At 43.4% G+C, this 17,568-nt stretch overlaps 1 protein-coding gene across 3 annotated transcripts in view; it reads left to right on the top strand.

Moving 5' to 3' along the window:
• LOC147115358 (cyclin-dependent kinase 13-like) overlaps window positions 1-17,568 on the top strand; it is a 107,593-nt gene that overhangs the window by 77,330 nt on the left and 12,695 nt on the right. For all 3 annotated transcript variants that reach the window (XR_015079122.1, XM_085993903.1, XM_085993901.1), the window contains one exon: window positions 2,326-2,525. Coding sequence is in view for 2 of the 3 variants with exons in the window: in XM_085993903.1 (XP_085850029.1) it covers window positions 2,326-2,525 (200 nt within the window). In the remaining variant the exon portion in view is untranslated. The remainder of the gene's footprint in view (window positions 1-2,325; window positions 2,526-17,568) is intronic.

Here is a 17,568-nt window from a genome sequence, read left to right as displayed (position 1 = left end):
GGTAGGGGTCCACCGTACGCCATCGTAACACTTTTAAGGTGGCACTGAAAATCTAACCCCAGCAGGACGGCAGCGCAGAGGTCGGGCAGGAGCAGAAGTTTAAAATGATCGTACACAGTCCCGTCTACTACGAGTGTCACCACGCAGTAGCCGCCGATGTCCGCCGACTGGGACTCGGAGGCCATAGAAATCCGCTGGTGCGCAGGCAGGACTGGGAGAGAGCAACGCCGCACCGTGTCGGGGTGGATGAAGCTCTCCGTGCTCCCAGAGTCAAAAAGGCAGATTGTATCGTGACCATTTACCTTAATGTCCATTGTGGAACTGGCCAGCTGGTGCGGTCTCGCTTGGTCCAGTGTAACGGATGCCAGCGTAGGGGTCGGTGTGTCGCTGCGGGTATCAGATGAGGCGGTGTTGGGGGCCTGCTGCATTCCAGCTGTCGTCCAAGATGGCGGCGTCCATGATCCCCATGTGGCTGGAGGCGTCCAAAATGGCTGCTGTACCAGTGGTTCGCACATGGCCGGGGAGGCCCAAGATGGCGGCCCGCATGGCCCACATGCGGCGCTGCTGGGGTTCGGGGTGGCTTTGGCCCTGCAGACGCTAGCGTAGTGTCCCTTCTTCCCGCAGCCCGAGCAGATCGCGTTTTTCGCCGGGCAGCGCGCTCTGGGGTGTTTTGCCTGGCCACAGAAGTAGCATTTCTGGCCTTGGGGCACTGCTGTCTGGCCTTGGGACACTGCTGCGGTAGTTGGGCCGTTACTGGGGTGTGGCTGGGGTGGCACGGCGCTATGAGGCGGTCCTACCGTGTCCCAGGCTGTCATTCCCCGCGGCGTCCACGGTGCAGAGGAGTAGGCATCCATGCCCCGGTAGGCTGCATCCAATGATAGTGCGAGTTCAGAGGCCTTGTTGAGGTCGAGGTCACTCTGCTCCAACAGTCGCTGTCGGGTGTAATTGGATCTGTGGCCCGCTACAAAAGCGTCCCGGATAAGTTCCTCTGTGTACACGGCGGCCTTTACATCCTTACAACCACAGGCCCGGCCAAGCACAGACAGTGCCTGAAGGTATTCCACGGTCGATTCCCCAGGTTGTTGTTTACGACTCCCCAGAAGGTGCCTGGCGTACACTTCGTTCACTGGGCGCGTGTACTGGTCCTTGAGGAGCTTGATAGCGTCCGCGTACGAGGTCGCGTCTTGGATGACCGAGTACACTCGGTGGTTCACTTTGGAGGTCAGGACATCCAGTTTGTCCTCGTCCGATTTGATTGCTGCGGAGGCGGTCAGGAATTTTTCGAAACACTTAAGCCAGTGAGTAAACTTGGTGGATGAGTCCGCCTCCCGATGATCTAAGTCCAGGCATGCTGGTGTGAGGATCTTCTCCATTATAAAAATTTTGTTAATAAAATTGATGCGCTATCAATTACTCATAAAAGACTGAGAGTTAAGAGAGTAACTAAAGGCTTTTATTAACAAAAGAATGAAGGTCTGCCTCGAGTGGTCGACCGGTCCAGAAATACAAAGGGCTGGGGAGCAGTCACCTTTATACTAGGACTTGTGGGAGGAGTCAGCCGAGGCATGTCCAGGCATGTACACAGTGGAATACAAGCAGTGGTTTACCACAAGGTGTTTCATATGATTAAAGGATTTGATAGGGGGTAGATAGAGAGAAACTATTTCCTTTGGCAGGGGAGTCCAGAACAAGGGACGTAACCTTAAAATTTGATCTGGGCTGTTTAGGGGTCTTACCAGAAAGCACCACTTCACACAAGGTAGTGGAAATTTGGAACTGTCTGACGAAAAAGCTGTTGAGTCTAGGTCAATTGAAAATTGAGATTGATAGATTTTTGTTAGGCAAGGGTATTGAAGGTTACGAAACCAAGGCGGGTAGCTGGAACTAAAATACAGATCAACCATGATCTAGTTGAATGGCGGAACAGGCTTGAGGGACTGAATGGCCTACACCTGTTCTTATGTAACTTGCCCTACCTAATTGCTTACTTTTTGTCCACCTCCATGCTATCGTTTATCCCCGTTGTCCTGTCCCCGTTTCTTCCCTAAACCCCCCCCCCCCCCCTTAAAAAAGGACATCTCTTCATTTGTTGCAGACATGGGGAGTGCTGCGTGAGCAGGGCTATTCTGCATCCTCAGCATGAGTGAAAGAGGTGACTAGCATTAAATTGCTAGTGGGGCCCACTGCCTAAAGCATTGTTAAGAGTAAAGATTAGGAACAATGGTAACAGCTTACAGTGGTTGGGGCAGGGCTGCTGAGCAGAGTATGAAATGGGCAATGCTTATACTCCATTAACTGTACCAACGTTGTTGTCTCTTTATGTAGCCTGCCACATTGGCAAGATTGTCATGAATTATGGAGTAAAAAACGGCGAAGACAGAAGCAGTCTGGAATTAGCGATGATGCAGCGCCCAAAGTTCCTCGTAAGGACTCTGCTTTAAGTATGGATGATAGCAGGAACAACACGCCTCAAGGCTTGCAACTCTCTCAACATAAAACTCAGGGCAATTCCAGTATAGGACTAGGTCAGTGATAACTCTGCTTTCTGTTGTTTTCTCCATTTTCTCGCTTGTGCTGCATGTTCATTAATAAAAGGGTCTGCTGCAAATATGCCTTCAGCTTGTCTCCATATTCTGTCCTTTAGGCTCCAAAATTCAATTTGGCCTGTAGAATTTTTCTGTTAAAATGTAACAGCCCTAAGCGACATTGATGATAAATAAGTGCCAGAGTGACCTTTTCGTACACTTCAGTTAACACCCAAGACAAGGGGCTGCACAAGTCAAATGCTCGTTCAATAAAATGTCTCTTAATTAGGTCACATACATAAGTACTTTGCTTGGCTGTTGGGCTTGCATGTCTTAGATTTTGTCTTTTACCGCTTGTTACCCACCGTTCCAATTTAATCTTCATAATTGTATTTTTTCTTTCTTCCCTGATTCTCTCTCAAGTACTCTCTTGTTCTCTCTCTCTTTCTCTCCCCCCCCCCCCCCCCCGTGTGTCTCCTACATTTATCCCTTTTACACTGCATGTGCCCTACTCCTCTGCCCCTGCTTTCAGGGCACATGCACTCTGAATCTCCCTTCCCCTGTCTCTCTGTCTCTCTTTTATTTATACATATAGCCAAGTTGTTAATTTGCTTAATTTGAGCTTAGCACTCTCGTCTCTGAGCTAGAAAGTTGTGGGTTCAAGCTCCCCTCCAGGACTTGAACTCAATCTGGGCTGACACTTGAATGCAATATTGAGGGAATGCTGCATTGTTGTAAATGCTGTCTTTTGAATCGGGCATAAAACCAAGGCCTCTTCTGTGTTCAGGTGATCATTAAAGATCTCCTGCACTAGTGAGTGAAGAATTGTTAATTTCACTTTGTATCTAGCTAACGTTCCTCCCTCAGCCAACACCATCAAAAACAGATTAACTAGTCATTCACTGGGTACTTCTATTCCTAAAAATGTTTGTTTTTTGGGGGCCTTAAGCATACTGTTTGTATTGTGTGAGCAGAGGCTGCACTCAATTTCTTTCCTTATTGTTTGAGACAACAGTGCTATCTTAAAAGACCACTACTCCCACTAAGTCAGACACCTTTTTAAGCCCCGCTTTACAATCATGTGTACACATTTTGTCCTGCTAACTTGACCATCCAGCGATTCAGGAAGCCGACTGCTTACTTGGTTCCAGCCTATATTTTCAACTCCTCTTTTGTTATCTGCTGGGTAAACGGGAACAGTATTTCAAGTTGAGCCCGAATTGAAAAGCTTTTGCTGCATTGTGCCTGTGTCACCAGGATACAGCTACAGCTTATCCACCCGGATTGCAAGTGCAGAGGTAAAGGACAAATTCTTCAGAAATTCCACTGAGGATTATTGCGTAAGTTGTATCTGAGCATCCAACAAGATCTAGTTCAAGCCTAATTGTTCCTAACTTTCACTTGTTACATCACGGAGCCATGCTGCAGCTCATTCTCTCAGGGTGAGCGGACTGTACCAGTTAACTCAACAACTCTCTAAGTCGGCCACTTTTGAGCAGTTCCTTACAATGGGGAACTTAAGTGAGGCTATACTAAGTTGCTGTTAAATCTATACGTGCAGTAGAAAGTTATTAAAATATGCTTTCTTTTCCTCTCCTAAAATGGCTTGCATTTATGTACAGTCTCACATTGCACAATGAAAGCAAAGCTTCATTAGGTTTTGGGTTATCCAAACATTCTTGTTTGTGATAACTCGTGTTCCTTATGGTGTCTGATGTCTATACATTGCCTTTCTTTCTGGAGCAAGGGAGAGCTTGTGGCTGCACTCGTCGCTGTGAGCCAGATGCTGAGATTCCTCTGCAATAAAGTCCTCAGTCTTTCTGTGTGTTTACACAATGAACATGTCCTGTAGGTTCAAGTTCAGGCCTACTTTCTAAGCTCTGATTCCAAAATGTGCGCGGTTAATTATAACGTGATCCGCCGCCATTCACTTTTGCTGATGGTTTCAGTTCTGCATTGTCATCCACGGTTGTGCTGGTTCTCTGTTAGAACACATGACATGTTCAAATAAAGGGCAAAAAAAAACCAGTCTGCTTCTGTGAATTTGAAGTAATCAAAACATTTAGATTCTGGCATGAGTTTTCTAATTGGCATTATTTTAACTTTGGCATTAACCAGGTTAAGATAAATGGTAATGGTACAATAACACGGATCAGAAAATCTGGGCTTCTGTGTTTTTAGGATCAACATAAAATGTCAAATACAAACTTGAGTTTTAAAAATACACATCTAATCTGCCTGCCTTGCAAAGAAACCAAGTATTAAACTTTTTCGATTTAAAGCAAAGTTGCAAGTTTGTAACATGATTGAGACTGATTGAGATTGTAACCATGTATGTAGCCTTTAACCTTGGGTTTGCACCTGGCTGTTTTAAAAATGACTGTAGGCTGCATACACATCTGTACATGTAGACGCAGCAGTTCTGACTGGATTTTCTAATCACCTTCTGCAATTTTATAGATACTTTTGCAGTCTAGATAAATTGTTTCTGTATTTTAACTTTTGTCCCATACTTGGATCATGATGAGAAGTGATTGCACAATTAAGCTTATGAATTATACAAATGTAAAAAGGTAGTAACGTCTCAGGATTTTCTACTGGCATATAAGTCACAAGTGTGAAATACTCTCATTTTTACCAGTCATAATCAATTGAGATTTATCATCCATAACTCTGTAAAAGAAATTTTTTTATTTATAGAACAATGGCAACTTGCATTTATGTAGTGCCTTTAACCAGAAGCCCAGAAAACTATAGACCAATTAGCTTAACATCGATGGTAGGAAAGGTAATGGAATCCTTACTCAAAGATGTAATACAAAAACATCTAGAAACTGCAAATATAATAGCACAGATTTCAAAAGGGAAGGTCATACTTGGCCATCCTTGTTGAATTCTTTGAAGAAGTAACAGAAAGGGCAGACAAGGGTAATGTAGTAGATGTATTATATCTGGATTTTCAAAAGGCCTTCGATAAGGTACCAACCACATAGTAGACTCACAATAAGGTCAGAACATGTTTGGTCAGGGGACAAGTAGCCGAATGGATAGCAAGCTGACTACAAAACAGAATAATGGTTAAAGGTAGTTACTCAGATTGGCAAAAGGTGGGAAGTGGTGTTCTAAAGGATCGGTGTTGGGACTGCTGTTCACTAATTTCAAAAATGATTTGGACTCGAGTCGCGTGTAATTTCAAAATTTGCGGACGGCACCAAATTGGGGGGGATTGGTTAATACAGTGGAGGACTGTGGAAAAAATACAGGAAGATATTAATAAATTTGCAGAATGGAGGTGTAATTAGCAAATGAACCAATATAGATAAGTGTGAGGTGGTACATTTAGGTAGGAAGAATAAGGAGGCCACATACTCCTTTGAAAATAAGTGCCTAAATGGGGTCGAGGAGCAGAGGGAACTGGGGGGTACAGATGCACCAATCACTAAATGTAGCGACGCAGGTTAATAAGGCCATAAAAAAGCAAACCAAGCCCTGGGTTCATTTCTAGAGGGATAGAACTGAAAAGCTGAGAAGTTATGTTAAACTTGTACAGAACCTTGGTTAGACCACACTTGCAGTACTGCAAGCAGTTCTGGTCTCCATATTATAAAAAGGATATAGAGGCACTGGAGAAGGTGCAAAAAAGATTTACTAGGATGATACAAGAACTGAGAGGTTATACCTATCGGGAAAAATTGAACAGGCTGGGCTTCTTTTCTCTAGAAAAGACTGAGGAGCGACCTGACACAAGTCTTTAAGATTATGAAAGGGTTTGATAGGGTAGATGTAGAGATGATTCCACTTGAGGGGGAGACCAGAACTAGGGACCATAAAAATAAGATGGTCACTAATAAATCCAATAGGGAATTCAGGAGAAACTTCTTTACCCAAGTGGTTAGAATATGGAACCTGCTGCCACAGGGACTAAGTGAGGTGAATAGCATTGATGCATTTAAGAGGAAGCTAGATAAACATGAGGGAGAAAGGAATAGAAAAGTATGCTAATCGTTGGGTAAAAAAGGGTGGGAGGAGGCTCATGTGGGGCATAAACACCAGCATAGCTTTGTTGGTCCGAATGCTGTAAATACTATGTAGTACTACTATGTAATACGTAGTAGTGTTAAAAGGAACAGAATTCCAAGCCTGAGGTGAATTTAGGATTGGCCCAAAAGATGGTGTTTTGAATTCAGGTCTACTGTCGATACCATGTCAAGTTCAGTGGCATCAGTTGCTCTGATAGCGATGTGAGCATTTTACTTTTATGGAAGTTGACTCGGTGACCTATATCTACATGTATGATAGCATGAGCTGAGGGTGTAGCAGTGGAACACCCCCTTGTGACCTGAACCGGATATCTGTGCCTTTTGCGCGTGTATTTCTTCAATCTTTCCGAAGGTGGGCCGAGTTAACACTGGATGAGGTGTGCCTTGGTTCAAATCATTAAGGTACTTTATTCCACAACAGTGTGAATGTGTGGAGCAATAGTTGTGATCAGATTCACTATTAAATGGAGATCAGTTGCATAGATTGAACATAATGTAAAAATAATGAACATGATATGCTACCCCACTTCAGTGGTTCATCTTGCTTGACTTAAATAGACTAACTCCTCTGAATTCTGACTGAGAGTCTGCCTTTTCTGGGCCTTCTCTGTTGCAAAAGCTAGATTGCCTTTTAGGTATCTCCTCCTCTCATTACCCACTTCATAGACCGAGATGAAAGAGGTTTCCAATGGGTGAGTTTTCCGATAACCCAGACAAACTAACAAATCATTTATTTGTTTAGTGTCTGTGGAAAAACAACTTGCGTTTAGCAGATTAACCACCCTTCATCAAGGTGCCTTTTTTTGAAACTTGTGAGAATGCACATCGTTTTCTAAAAACCCAGCATTAAAAGATAACTCTTTTGCAAATCCTTGGTCAAAAAATCTTGAAATGTGACAGGTTTTGAGAAGATGTTAATGGAGGAAAGAGTAAATGGAGAGGTTTAGGAAGTGAGAGCAGGGCCTAGGCAGATGAAAGCTATACTCGCAGTGGTGAGGCAGTAAGTGCAGGCAGGGGAGGGGTGTGCACAGACAACCAGAGTCAGAAGACTGAAGGGTGCAGGAAAGAAAACAAGTCTGTAGGTGATTATAGAGGTAGGATAGAGTGAGGCCATGAGGATTTGAAGATGAGGGGAAGGATTTTATAGTTAATGTGTTGGGAATATAGAGCTAGTCTAGGTCTGGGATAATGGAGTGATGGATGAGCGGGACTTAGTGCGGAACAGGATACGGCCAGGTACATTTTGGACATGTTTGGGTTTATGGAGGGTGCAAGATGTGAGGCCAACATTGGAATAATCAAATTTAGAGGTGACAAAAGTGGATAGTGGTTTTACTAGCAGTGAACTAAAGCAAGGGTGGAGGCAGGCAATGCTGTGGAGATGGAAATCAGCCATCTTGCTGATCAAAAGGATGTGGAGTTTGAAGCTCCGCTCTGGTCAAACTGGACACCAAAATTTTGCAATGTCATCTTCATTCTGAGCAGGTGGCCAGGGAAATGTATGGAGTCTGTGGTAATGGAGCAGATTTTATGGTGGGGTCCAAGAACAATGTCTTTGATTCTTCCTGATCCGCTAAGGGAAGTTGTGATTCATGATTTGGTTGTCAGATGGCATGGATGTGATTGTGAATTCAAGAGTAGTGGTGGAGATGTACTTGGTCAACTTCCACATATTTACATGTGGATGAGGTCACTGAGGGACAGCATACAGATGAGGAAAAGGCAGGGGGAACCATGGATAGATCCTTGGGGAAATCTGGTGTGGTAGGAAAGAGAAATCCTTGCTGGAAATCCACTGGCTGTGTCCAAGTTCTTCGGAGTGGTACCACACAAAGGCTGTCTCAGAGGTTGATTATGGGGGAGAGACAGTGGAGGAATATTTCTATCAAACATTGCAGGAAGTAGAGGAAGGATCATTCGTGATTTTGACCAGGGTGGTCTTAGTACTGCACTGACTGGAAGTGGGAGATTCAAAAACAAAATTGTATCACGTCTTTAATGTAGGAAAATGTTACAGGGCGCTTCACAGGAGGGTAAAAAAAACTTGCATTTATATAGTGCCTTTCACGACCTCTGGATGCTTCAAAACGCTTTACAACCAATGAGTTACTTTTGAAGTGTAGTCACTGTTGTAATGTAGGAAACGAGGCAGCTAATTTGCACACAGCAAGATCCCACAAACAGCAATGTGATACTGACCAGATAATCTGTTTTAGTGATGTTCATTGAGGGATAAACATTGGCCAGGAAAACTCCCCTGCTCTTTTTCAAACTATTGTCATGGAATCTTTTACGCCCACCTGGAAGAGCAGATGAGGCCTCGGTTTAAAGTCTCATCCGAAAGACAACACCTCCGACAGTGCAGCACTCGCTCAGTAGTGTATTGGAGTACTAGCCTAGATTTTTATGCTCCAACCTCTGGAGTGGGACTTGAACCCACAACCTTCTGACTCGGAAGCAAGAGTGCTACCCACTGAGCCACAGCTGACAATCAGACAAAAAATTGACACCAAGCCAAAGGAGGAAATATTAGGAGGGGTAATTAAAAGTTTGGTCAAAGAGGTTTTGAGGAGGGTATTAAAGAAGGAGAAAGGTGAAGAGGTTTATGGAGGGAAGTCCAGAGCTTGGGGCTTTGACAGCTGAAGACATGGCTGCCAATGGTGGGGTGAAGTGGGGGGTTTGCACAAGAGGCCAGATTTGGAAGAATGCAGGGCTGGAGGAGGTTAGAAGTTAGGGAGGGGTGAGGCCATGAAGTGATTTGAATGTGATGATGAGAATTTTAAAATCGAGGCTTTGGTGAACCGGAAGCCAATGTATTTCAGCGAGCACAGGAGTGATGGGTGAGCGGAACTTGGTGCGGGTGTTGGAAATGGGCTGTGACATGTTAAAGGGACATAAAAAGAAAAAGGAGGTTGAAAATAGATGGAGGGCAAATTAATTTATGGTGGCTTTTATGAGTGAGAAGTGGTAAGTGGTTTTGAAGGAGGGAGTCACACTGAAGAAAGGGCACCATTAACAGCCAGCTAGCATGGGAGCCAGGAGTGGTGGCTGAGTGTTCAGGAGTTGGGTGAAGGGGATCAAGGAAGCAGCAGGTGGATTTTATGGACAATATGAGTTTGGCGAGTGAATGCAGAGAGATGGGGGAGAAACTGCAAATTAGCGAGTGTTCGGGGTTGGAGTGGTTAGGAGATCGTGGGACAACTGCAAGAGGAAGAGGCAAACGCGGATACGAAGTCTTATGTCTGCAGTACATCCTAAACCACTTTACAACCTATAAATTGCTTTTGTAGTGTAGTCACTGTTATGTAGGCAAACATGACTGTTAATTTGTGCACAGAGCAAGATCCACAAAAAGCAAATGAATGAATGTCCAGGTAATTGTCTTTTGGTGATGTTGGTTGAGGCAGGAATGTTGACTCAGACGCCAGGAGAAATCACCGCTCATCTTTGATTAAGTGCCATGAGATTTTGTGTCCACCTGAGCAGAGAATAGGTCTTCATTTTAATGTCTTATTCACAAAACAGGAATATAACAATAGAGGACCTATTACGCTGGAGGGGACTACTATAGACCATCAAATAGTGGGAAGGAGATAGAGGAGCAGTGATCAAAATATCAATAGATTTAGAATAGTTATGGAAAGGGACAAGGAACAATCAAATGTGAAAGTACTCAATTGGAGGAGAGCTAATTTCAGTGAGTTGAAGAGAGATCTGGCCCAGGTGGATTGGAATCAAAGATTGGCACGTAAAACAGTAAATGAGAATGGGAGGCCTTCAAAGAGGAGGTTGTTCGGGTACAGACAAGACACATTCCCACGCGGGCCAAAGGACGGGCATCCAAAGCTAGAGCTCCCTGGATGACTAAAGATAGAGATTAAAATGAAACAGAAAAAGGTTCATAATTCAGCAGCGAATCAAGCTAAATACAAAAAGTACAGAGGACAACTGAAAAAGGAAATTAGAAGGGCAAAGAGAGTGTATGGGAATAGATGAGCTTGTATTGTAAAAGGGACACCAAAAGTTTTTTATAAAGATATAAGTAGCAAAATGGTAGTCAAAGGAAGGATGGGGCCTGTTAGGGACCAGAAAGGAGATCTTCCTGTGGAGGCAGAAGGCATGGCTGAAGTACTAAATGAGTACTTTGCATCTGTCTTCATTAAAGAGTATGCTGCTAATGTCACAGTAAAGGAGGAGATAGTAGAGAAATTGGATGGTATAAAAAAGAAGGTATTTTAAGAGGTTTCCTGTGCTCCAAGTAGAAAAGTTACCCAGTCAGGATAGAATGTATCCTAGGTTGCTGATGGAAGTAAGAGTGGAAATTGCAGAGGCTCTAACCACAATCTTCCAATACTCCTTAGTCCAGGACTGGAGGGTTGCAAATGTTACACCCATGTGCAAAAAGGGGAGAGGGATAAAACAGGCAACTACATACCAGTCAGCCTAACATCGGTGGTGGGGAACTTTGAGACAATAATCCGAGACAAAGTTAATTTGTCACTTGGGAAAAATATGGGTTAATAAATGAAAGCTAGCACTGATTTGTTAAAGGCAAATTGTGTTTGACTAACGTGAGTTCTTTGATAAAGTAATGGAGAGGGCTGATGAGGATAGTGCAGTTGCTGTTGTGCATATGGACTTTCAAAAGGCGTTTGATAAAGTACCACATAATAGACTTGTTAGCAAAATTGAAGCCCAAGGGATTAAAGGGGCAGTGGCTGTGTGGATACGTAATTGGCTGTAGGACCACTGCTCTTTTTGCAATATATTAATGACCTGGACTTGGGTATACAGGGCATCATTTCAAAGTTTGCAGATGACACAAAACTCAAATGTATTAAACAGTAAGGATTGTAACAGACTCCAAGAAGACATAGACAGACTGGTGAAAGGGACAGATACTTGGCAGATGAAATTTAATGCAGAGAAGTGTGTAGTGATTCATTTTGGTAGAAAGAATGAGAGGCAATATAAATTAAATAGAACAATTTTTAAGGGGGTGAAGGAACAGAAAGACCTGGGGGTATATGTACACAAGTCTCTAAAGATGGCAGGACAAATTGAGAAGGCTGTTAAAAAGGCCTATGGGATCCATGACGTTATAAATAGAGGCACAGAGTACAAAAGAAAAGTTATGCTAATCCTTTATAAAACACTGGTTAGGCCCCAGCTAGAGAATTGTGGTCAATTCTGGGTACCACACTTTAGGAAGGATGTCAAGGCTTTAGAGAGGGTGCAGAGCAGATTTACTAGCATGGTACCAGGAATGAAAGACTTCACTTATATGGAGAGACTAGAGAAACTGGGGTTGTTCTCCTTAGAGCACAGGTGGTTAAGGGGAGATTTGATGGAGGTGTTCAAAATCATGAAGGGTTTTGATAGAGTAAATAAGGAGAGACTGTCTCCAGTGGCAGAAGGGTCAGTAACCAGAGGACACAGATTTAATGTGATTGGCAAAAGAACCAGAGCCGACAGGAGGGAAAAAAATATTACGCCACGAGTTATGAGTTGAATGCACTGTGAAATTTGGTGGAAGCAGATTCAATAATAACTTTCAAAAGGGAATTGGCTGAGTGGGAGGGGGGTACCTGTCCAGTGTTGTTTTGTTGGAGGTCAGTACTATGCCAATAGAAGCCGGTTGCAGGTTCCCATAACCAATCCACATAATTTGAATTGCATTGTATAATTTTTATTCTGTTGTACATCAGGGGTGTTTAAACTACAGCCGTAGCCTGTGAAACTCTGCTTAATTTCTTTCTTTCTTCTACATCCTGTTACAATTTTGTAGCCTTGGAGATTTTGAAAGGGCTGTTTTTAATGCCTCATTGGATGATAAATCCTAAATCAGAGCTCCTAGGAAGGCCATTCAACCCCTCGATCCTGTTCCACTATTCAGTTAGATCATGGCTGATCTGTACCTCAACTCCATTTACCTGCCACTGATCCCTATCACTTGATACAATTACCTAATAAAAATCTGTTGATCTAAGTCTTGAAAATTTCAATTGGCCCAGCATCCATTGCCTTTTGTAAGAGCTCCAGACTTCCATTGCCTTCTCTGTGAAAAGGTGCTTCTTGATTTCGCTCCTGAATGGCCTGGCTCTAATTTTAAGATCGTGCCCCCTTTTTCTAGATTACCCCACTGGAGGTAATAGCTTCTCTGTATCTACTCTATCGAATCCTTTTATCATTTGATGATCTGTTAGTATCAACAGCTTGAGATGGAAGCAGAATTTAAACTTCATAGGTGGCCCTCCAAGATCCATGAAGACAAAGGGCTTAAGGCTTCAGTTCGTATGTACTCGAAGGTGTTGGTGTCATGAAAGAATAGAAATATCTTGAGTGGTGTACACCAAAATGAGATTACAGCCTTTACATGACTCCTGTACGGTCATTGTTTTTATAATGTGTAAATATACTATGGGGTGCAAGGGGTGTTTTGGCTTAGTTTTATGTCTTTTGTCTAGTTTCATGGTGAACACAGGCAAGTGCTTCCATGGAGCTGTGTTTGATTGATGCCTCTGTCTGTATTAACAATGTGATGCATTTGTTGCAAGTTTCTGTAGAGCTAAGCCACCATCCATTACTGACAAATAAGTGAACATTGTAACATGGACAATGGATTGGATTTTAAGCTAGAGTACTACTGCTGTAGAAAAAGTTTGGCAGGGTGTGTAGCAGAGATTAGTTTTAAGAAAATTAAACTTGCTTTGAAGAACGTGAGGAGTAAGAAGAAATGGGAGCAGGAGTGGACCATTCGTCCTCTCAAGCCTGCTAGTAAGACCCTAAAGTTCCCCATTTCTGGTGCTCCTCCCCCACCCCCTCATTGTATGGGTTGTGGGAGCCCATAAAACCCTTGTATAGGACTAACCACTGATATAATGATGGTTACAGCCATGGAAGGAGCATTCATAAAAACACAAGAAACACAGGAGCAGGAATAGGCCATATGGCCCCTCGAGCCTGTTCCACCATTCAATACAATCATGGCTGATCTACCTCAACTTCACTTTCCTGCCCTATCCCCATATCCCTCGATTCCCTTACTGAATCTTGAATATACATAACGACTGAGCATCTACAGCCCTCTGGGGTAGAGAATTCCAAAGATTCACATTGCAACCTGTCGGACTGTTAATCAGCCTGCAAATCCTTCCACTACTTCACACTGTTTGCCAAAGGAAGAGTGTGAAGATATGAAAAATGGCAAAACTGGGACCATTGACACTAGGGATCAGCTATGTGGTTATTCTCTGTACTGCCTCCAGTGCTTGAACAGCTCCCTTGAGTCTTGCGACCAGAACTGAGTACTCAAGGTGCGGTCTGACCAGAGCTCCATGCAGTTTGATCATGACCTGGCTTTGTTGATTGTTGCTCTGGATCTCAATATGGGATGAGCAGAAATTTCCTCCCAATATTGGGAAGACTGAAGTCATTGCCTTTGGCCCCCACCACAAATTTTGTTCCCTGACCACCGTTTCCATCCCTTGCAATTGTCTAAAGCTGAGCCAGACAGTTTACAACCTTGGTGTTGAGTTTGACCCCGAGATGAGTTTCCGACCACACATCCACACCATCACCAAGACTGCTTACTTCCACATCTGTAACATTGCCTGACTCTGCCCCCTGCATCAGCTGATCTGCTGCTGAAACCCTCAACCATGCCTTTCGACTTGCCCACTCCAATGCTTTCCTGGCCGGCCTCCCATCTTCCACCCTACATAAACTTGTGCTCATTCAAAACTCTGCTGACCGTATCTTAACTCGCACCAAGTCTCGTTCACCCATCACCCCTGTGCTTGCTGACCTACACTGGCTCCCGGTTTGACGACCGCCTTGATTTAAAAATTTTCATCCTTGTTTTCAAATCCCTCCATGGCCACGCCCCATCTTATCTCTAACCTCCTCCAGCCCTACTAGACTTCGATCTCTGCGCTTGCAATTCTGGCCTCTTGCACGTCCCCAATTTTAATCGCTTCACCATTGGCGACTGTACTTTCAGCTGCCTTGGCCCCAAGTGCTAGAATTCCTTCCCTAAAGCCCTCTAACTCTCTTCCTTTTAAGATACTCCTTGATACCCACCTCTGGCCAAGTTTTTGGTCATCTGTCCTGGTATCTCCTTCTGTGGCTCGGTGTCAAAAATGTTTTTATTGTTAACGCTCTTGTTTTATGTTAAATGTGCTATATAAGTGCAAGTTGTTGTTGGTTGAACGCGTTGAGATTCTAGTTTATGAAGACTCTTTGGTTGTCTTCGGTTTCATTCTACATGCCCTTATTTTTTTCCTTCCATGTGCATTGTTTTATATTAAATTTCTTCTTTCATTTTTCTGACCACATACATATTCTATCCACTTCATCCTGTAATTTCTAAGCTGCCTCTTCTGAATCCACTCCTCCTGGATTGTCATCAGGTCATTTCAGTAAATGAAAAACAGCAATGGTCCGAACACCGAGCCCTGGGACACCTCAATTTATTACTTCTCTTTCTTATCCATTAACACTGAGTTGAACTCATTGGTTTTTGTGTGGAAATTTGTCAGGTACCTTCTGGAAGTTCAGGTACACCACATCATCATAGGGCTTACGACAGTCCACTTGAGTGTCAGTTCCTCAAAGAAGTCGAGGACATTGGTCACGCAAGATCTTCACTTAATCCAACCTGACTGCCATTACCTAGGTTATTGTTCTGCAGTTTACTCCTGATCAATTCCATTATTATGTTATATAGAATGGAAGTAGGACTAATGGGATTGTAGTTTCCTGTGCCTGTTTTGTCCCCTTTTTTGAATATGGAGACCACATTAGTGACCCCTTCAGGGTGCATTTTTAAACAATGGTACTCCTTTCCATCAATGCATACCTATTGGAACCACTATCTGCTGAAATGAAGGATACAGCTCTCTCTGAAGGTTAAATCTTTGGCTGAGTTCACAGGGCAGTTTTGAGTTTCTTTCCTCTTGCCCTGCTCTGGCACAGCCTTCATTCAGTGTGACAGAGCAAATGTTTTACTTCTGCATAGCCAATATATTGGCATTTACCAAAATACTGGGGAGAGAGGTCATCAGCTTTTGCATCCCTTTGCAATCTATTTGGCACCACTGCTGCAGAGCGGGCAGGTCTCACAACTGCCACTCTCAGGCTAGGAGGTGTATGAGAAGCTAATGATGACTGTCCCCGAGTAACAAATTATTTTTGTTCTCAGTATGTCAACCACATACTGTGGATCTGAAGCCACATGTAAGCCAAAATGTGGCAGGTTCTCCCTGAAGGTCATCAGTGAACCAGTTAGGTTTTTACGACAATGCAGTAGCTTTCAAGGTGGCCACATTTGCCCAATGTGGTGGCTGTGTTTATTTAATGCTGTACCAGCTCTCAAAATGATCGGGTTTATTGAATTAAATTTCATAACTTATGATTTTGGGGTTTGAACTCATGACTTCAAGGTTGCTGGTACAGTACCATCACCGCTATACTACTGTGCCCCAACATAGACTTGGGGACTCTCTCAATTTGAGCGTTGATCCTCCCTCCCAAGAGACCGCAGTGGGAGAAAACACCAGTCCGGGTTTCTGCTTCTGTTCATGATCCAGCACTCGCTGCTGGAAATGTGCAGGTGCAGACATAAGTGAGGGCAGGATTGGGCTAATCTGCTGTGCCCACACTCTCTTATGCCCACATTCTAGTACATCACTTCTGTACCCTTTCCAAAGCCTTCACGTCCTTCCTAAAGTGTGGTGTGCAGAATTCGACACAATACACCAACTGGAGCCAAACTGATGTTTTATATAGGTTTAGCCTAACCTCCTGGCTTTTGTACTTTATGCCTCTATTTATAAAGCCCAGGATCCCATATGATTTATTAACTGCTTTGTTAACCTGTCCTGCCACATTTGTGCACAAACACCAGCAGGGCTCGATGGTTTTGAACCCTCTTTAAAATTGCACCATTTAGCTTTTATTGTCTCTTTCTTCCTACCAAAATATATAACATCACACTTTTCTGTGTTGAATTTCATCTGCCATGTGTCCGCTCATTCCACCAGCCTGTCCTTGAAGTTTATTACTATCTTCCTCATTGTTACAGCAATACCAAGTTTTGTTTCATATGCAAATTTCAAAATTGTGCCCTATACCATCAAGTCCAAGTCATTAATGTACATCAAAAACAGCAGTGGTCCTAGTACTGAAACCTGGGGAACACCACTGTATACCTCTCTCCAGTCCAATAAACAGCCATTCACTACAACTCTCTTTTCTACCCTTTAGCCAATTTCTTATCCATGGTGCTACTGCCCCTTTTATCCCATGGGCTTCAATTTTGCTAACAAGCTTATTATGTGGTACTTTATCAAACACCTTTTGAAAGTCTATATACACATCAATTGCACTGCTCTCATCCACCCTCTGTTCCCTCATCAAAAAACTCAAATCAAGTTAGTCAAACATGATTTGCCCTTAACAAATTTGTGCTGGCTCTCCTTTATTAGTCTTTCGATTAGGCACTTTACAGTCTTCTGGATTCAACATCGAGTTCAACAATTTCAGACCATAATCTCTGCCCTTATCTTTTTTCCATTTTTATTTTCTCTTTCACGTGGCAGCTGCCTTTCATTCTGCCATCGCCATTTACACTTCATTTAGAGCCATCTTTTGTTTCTTAACTTGTCCCATTACCATCTCCTTTTGCCTTAATCTCTCCTGCCTTCCATCCTATCACAGACCTTTCCTTTTCTTCTTTCCTCCCCTCCCCCCTTTCCCTGCCCCTGCACTTGCTTAAAAACCTGTTCCATCTCCAGCTTTTTCCAGTTCTGGTGAAGGGTCATCGACCTGAAACGTTAACTCTGTTTCTCTCTCCACAGATGCTGCCTGACCACCTGAGTATTTCCAGCATTTTCTGTTTTTACTCCTTTTATTAGTCCATGCTTGTTCAAGTGGATGTTCATTTTCTCCCGGATTATTGTTTCGAAAAGCTTCCCCATCACCGACGTTAAACTGACAGGCCT

The sequence above is a fragment of the Somniosus microcephalus genome, chromosome 7 (genome assembly GCF_052327205.1).
Source record: "Somniosus microcephalus isolate GS21.2 chromosome 7, FLI_Smic_1.0, whole genome shotgun sequence".
Lineage (NCBI taxonomy): Eukaryota > Metazoa > Chordata > Chondrichthyes > Squaliformes > Somniosidae > Somniosus > Somniosus microcephalus.
The sequence above is the reverse complement of the archived record's forward strand: the minus strand, read 5'-3'. Positions and strand labels throughout refer to the sequence as shown.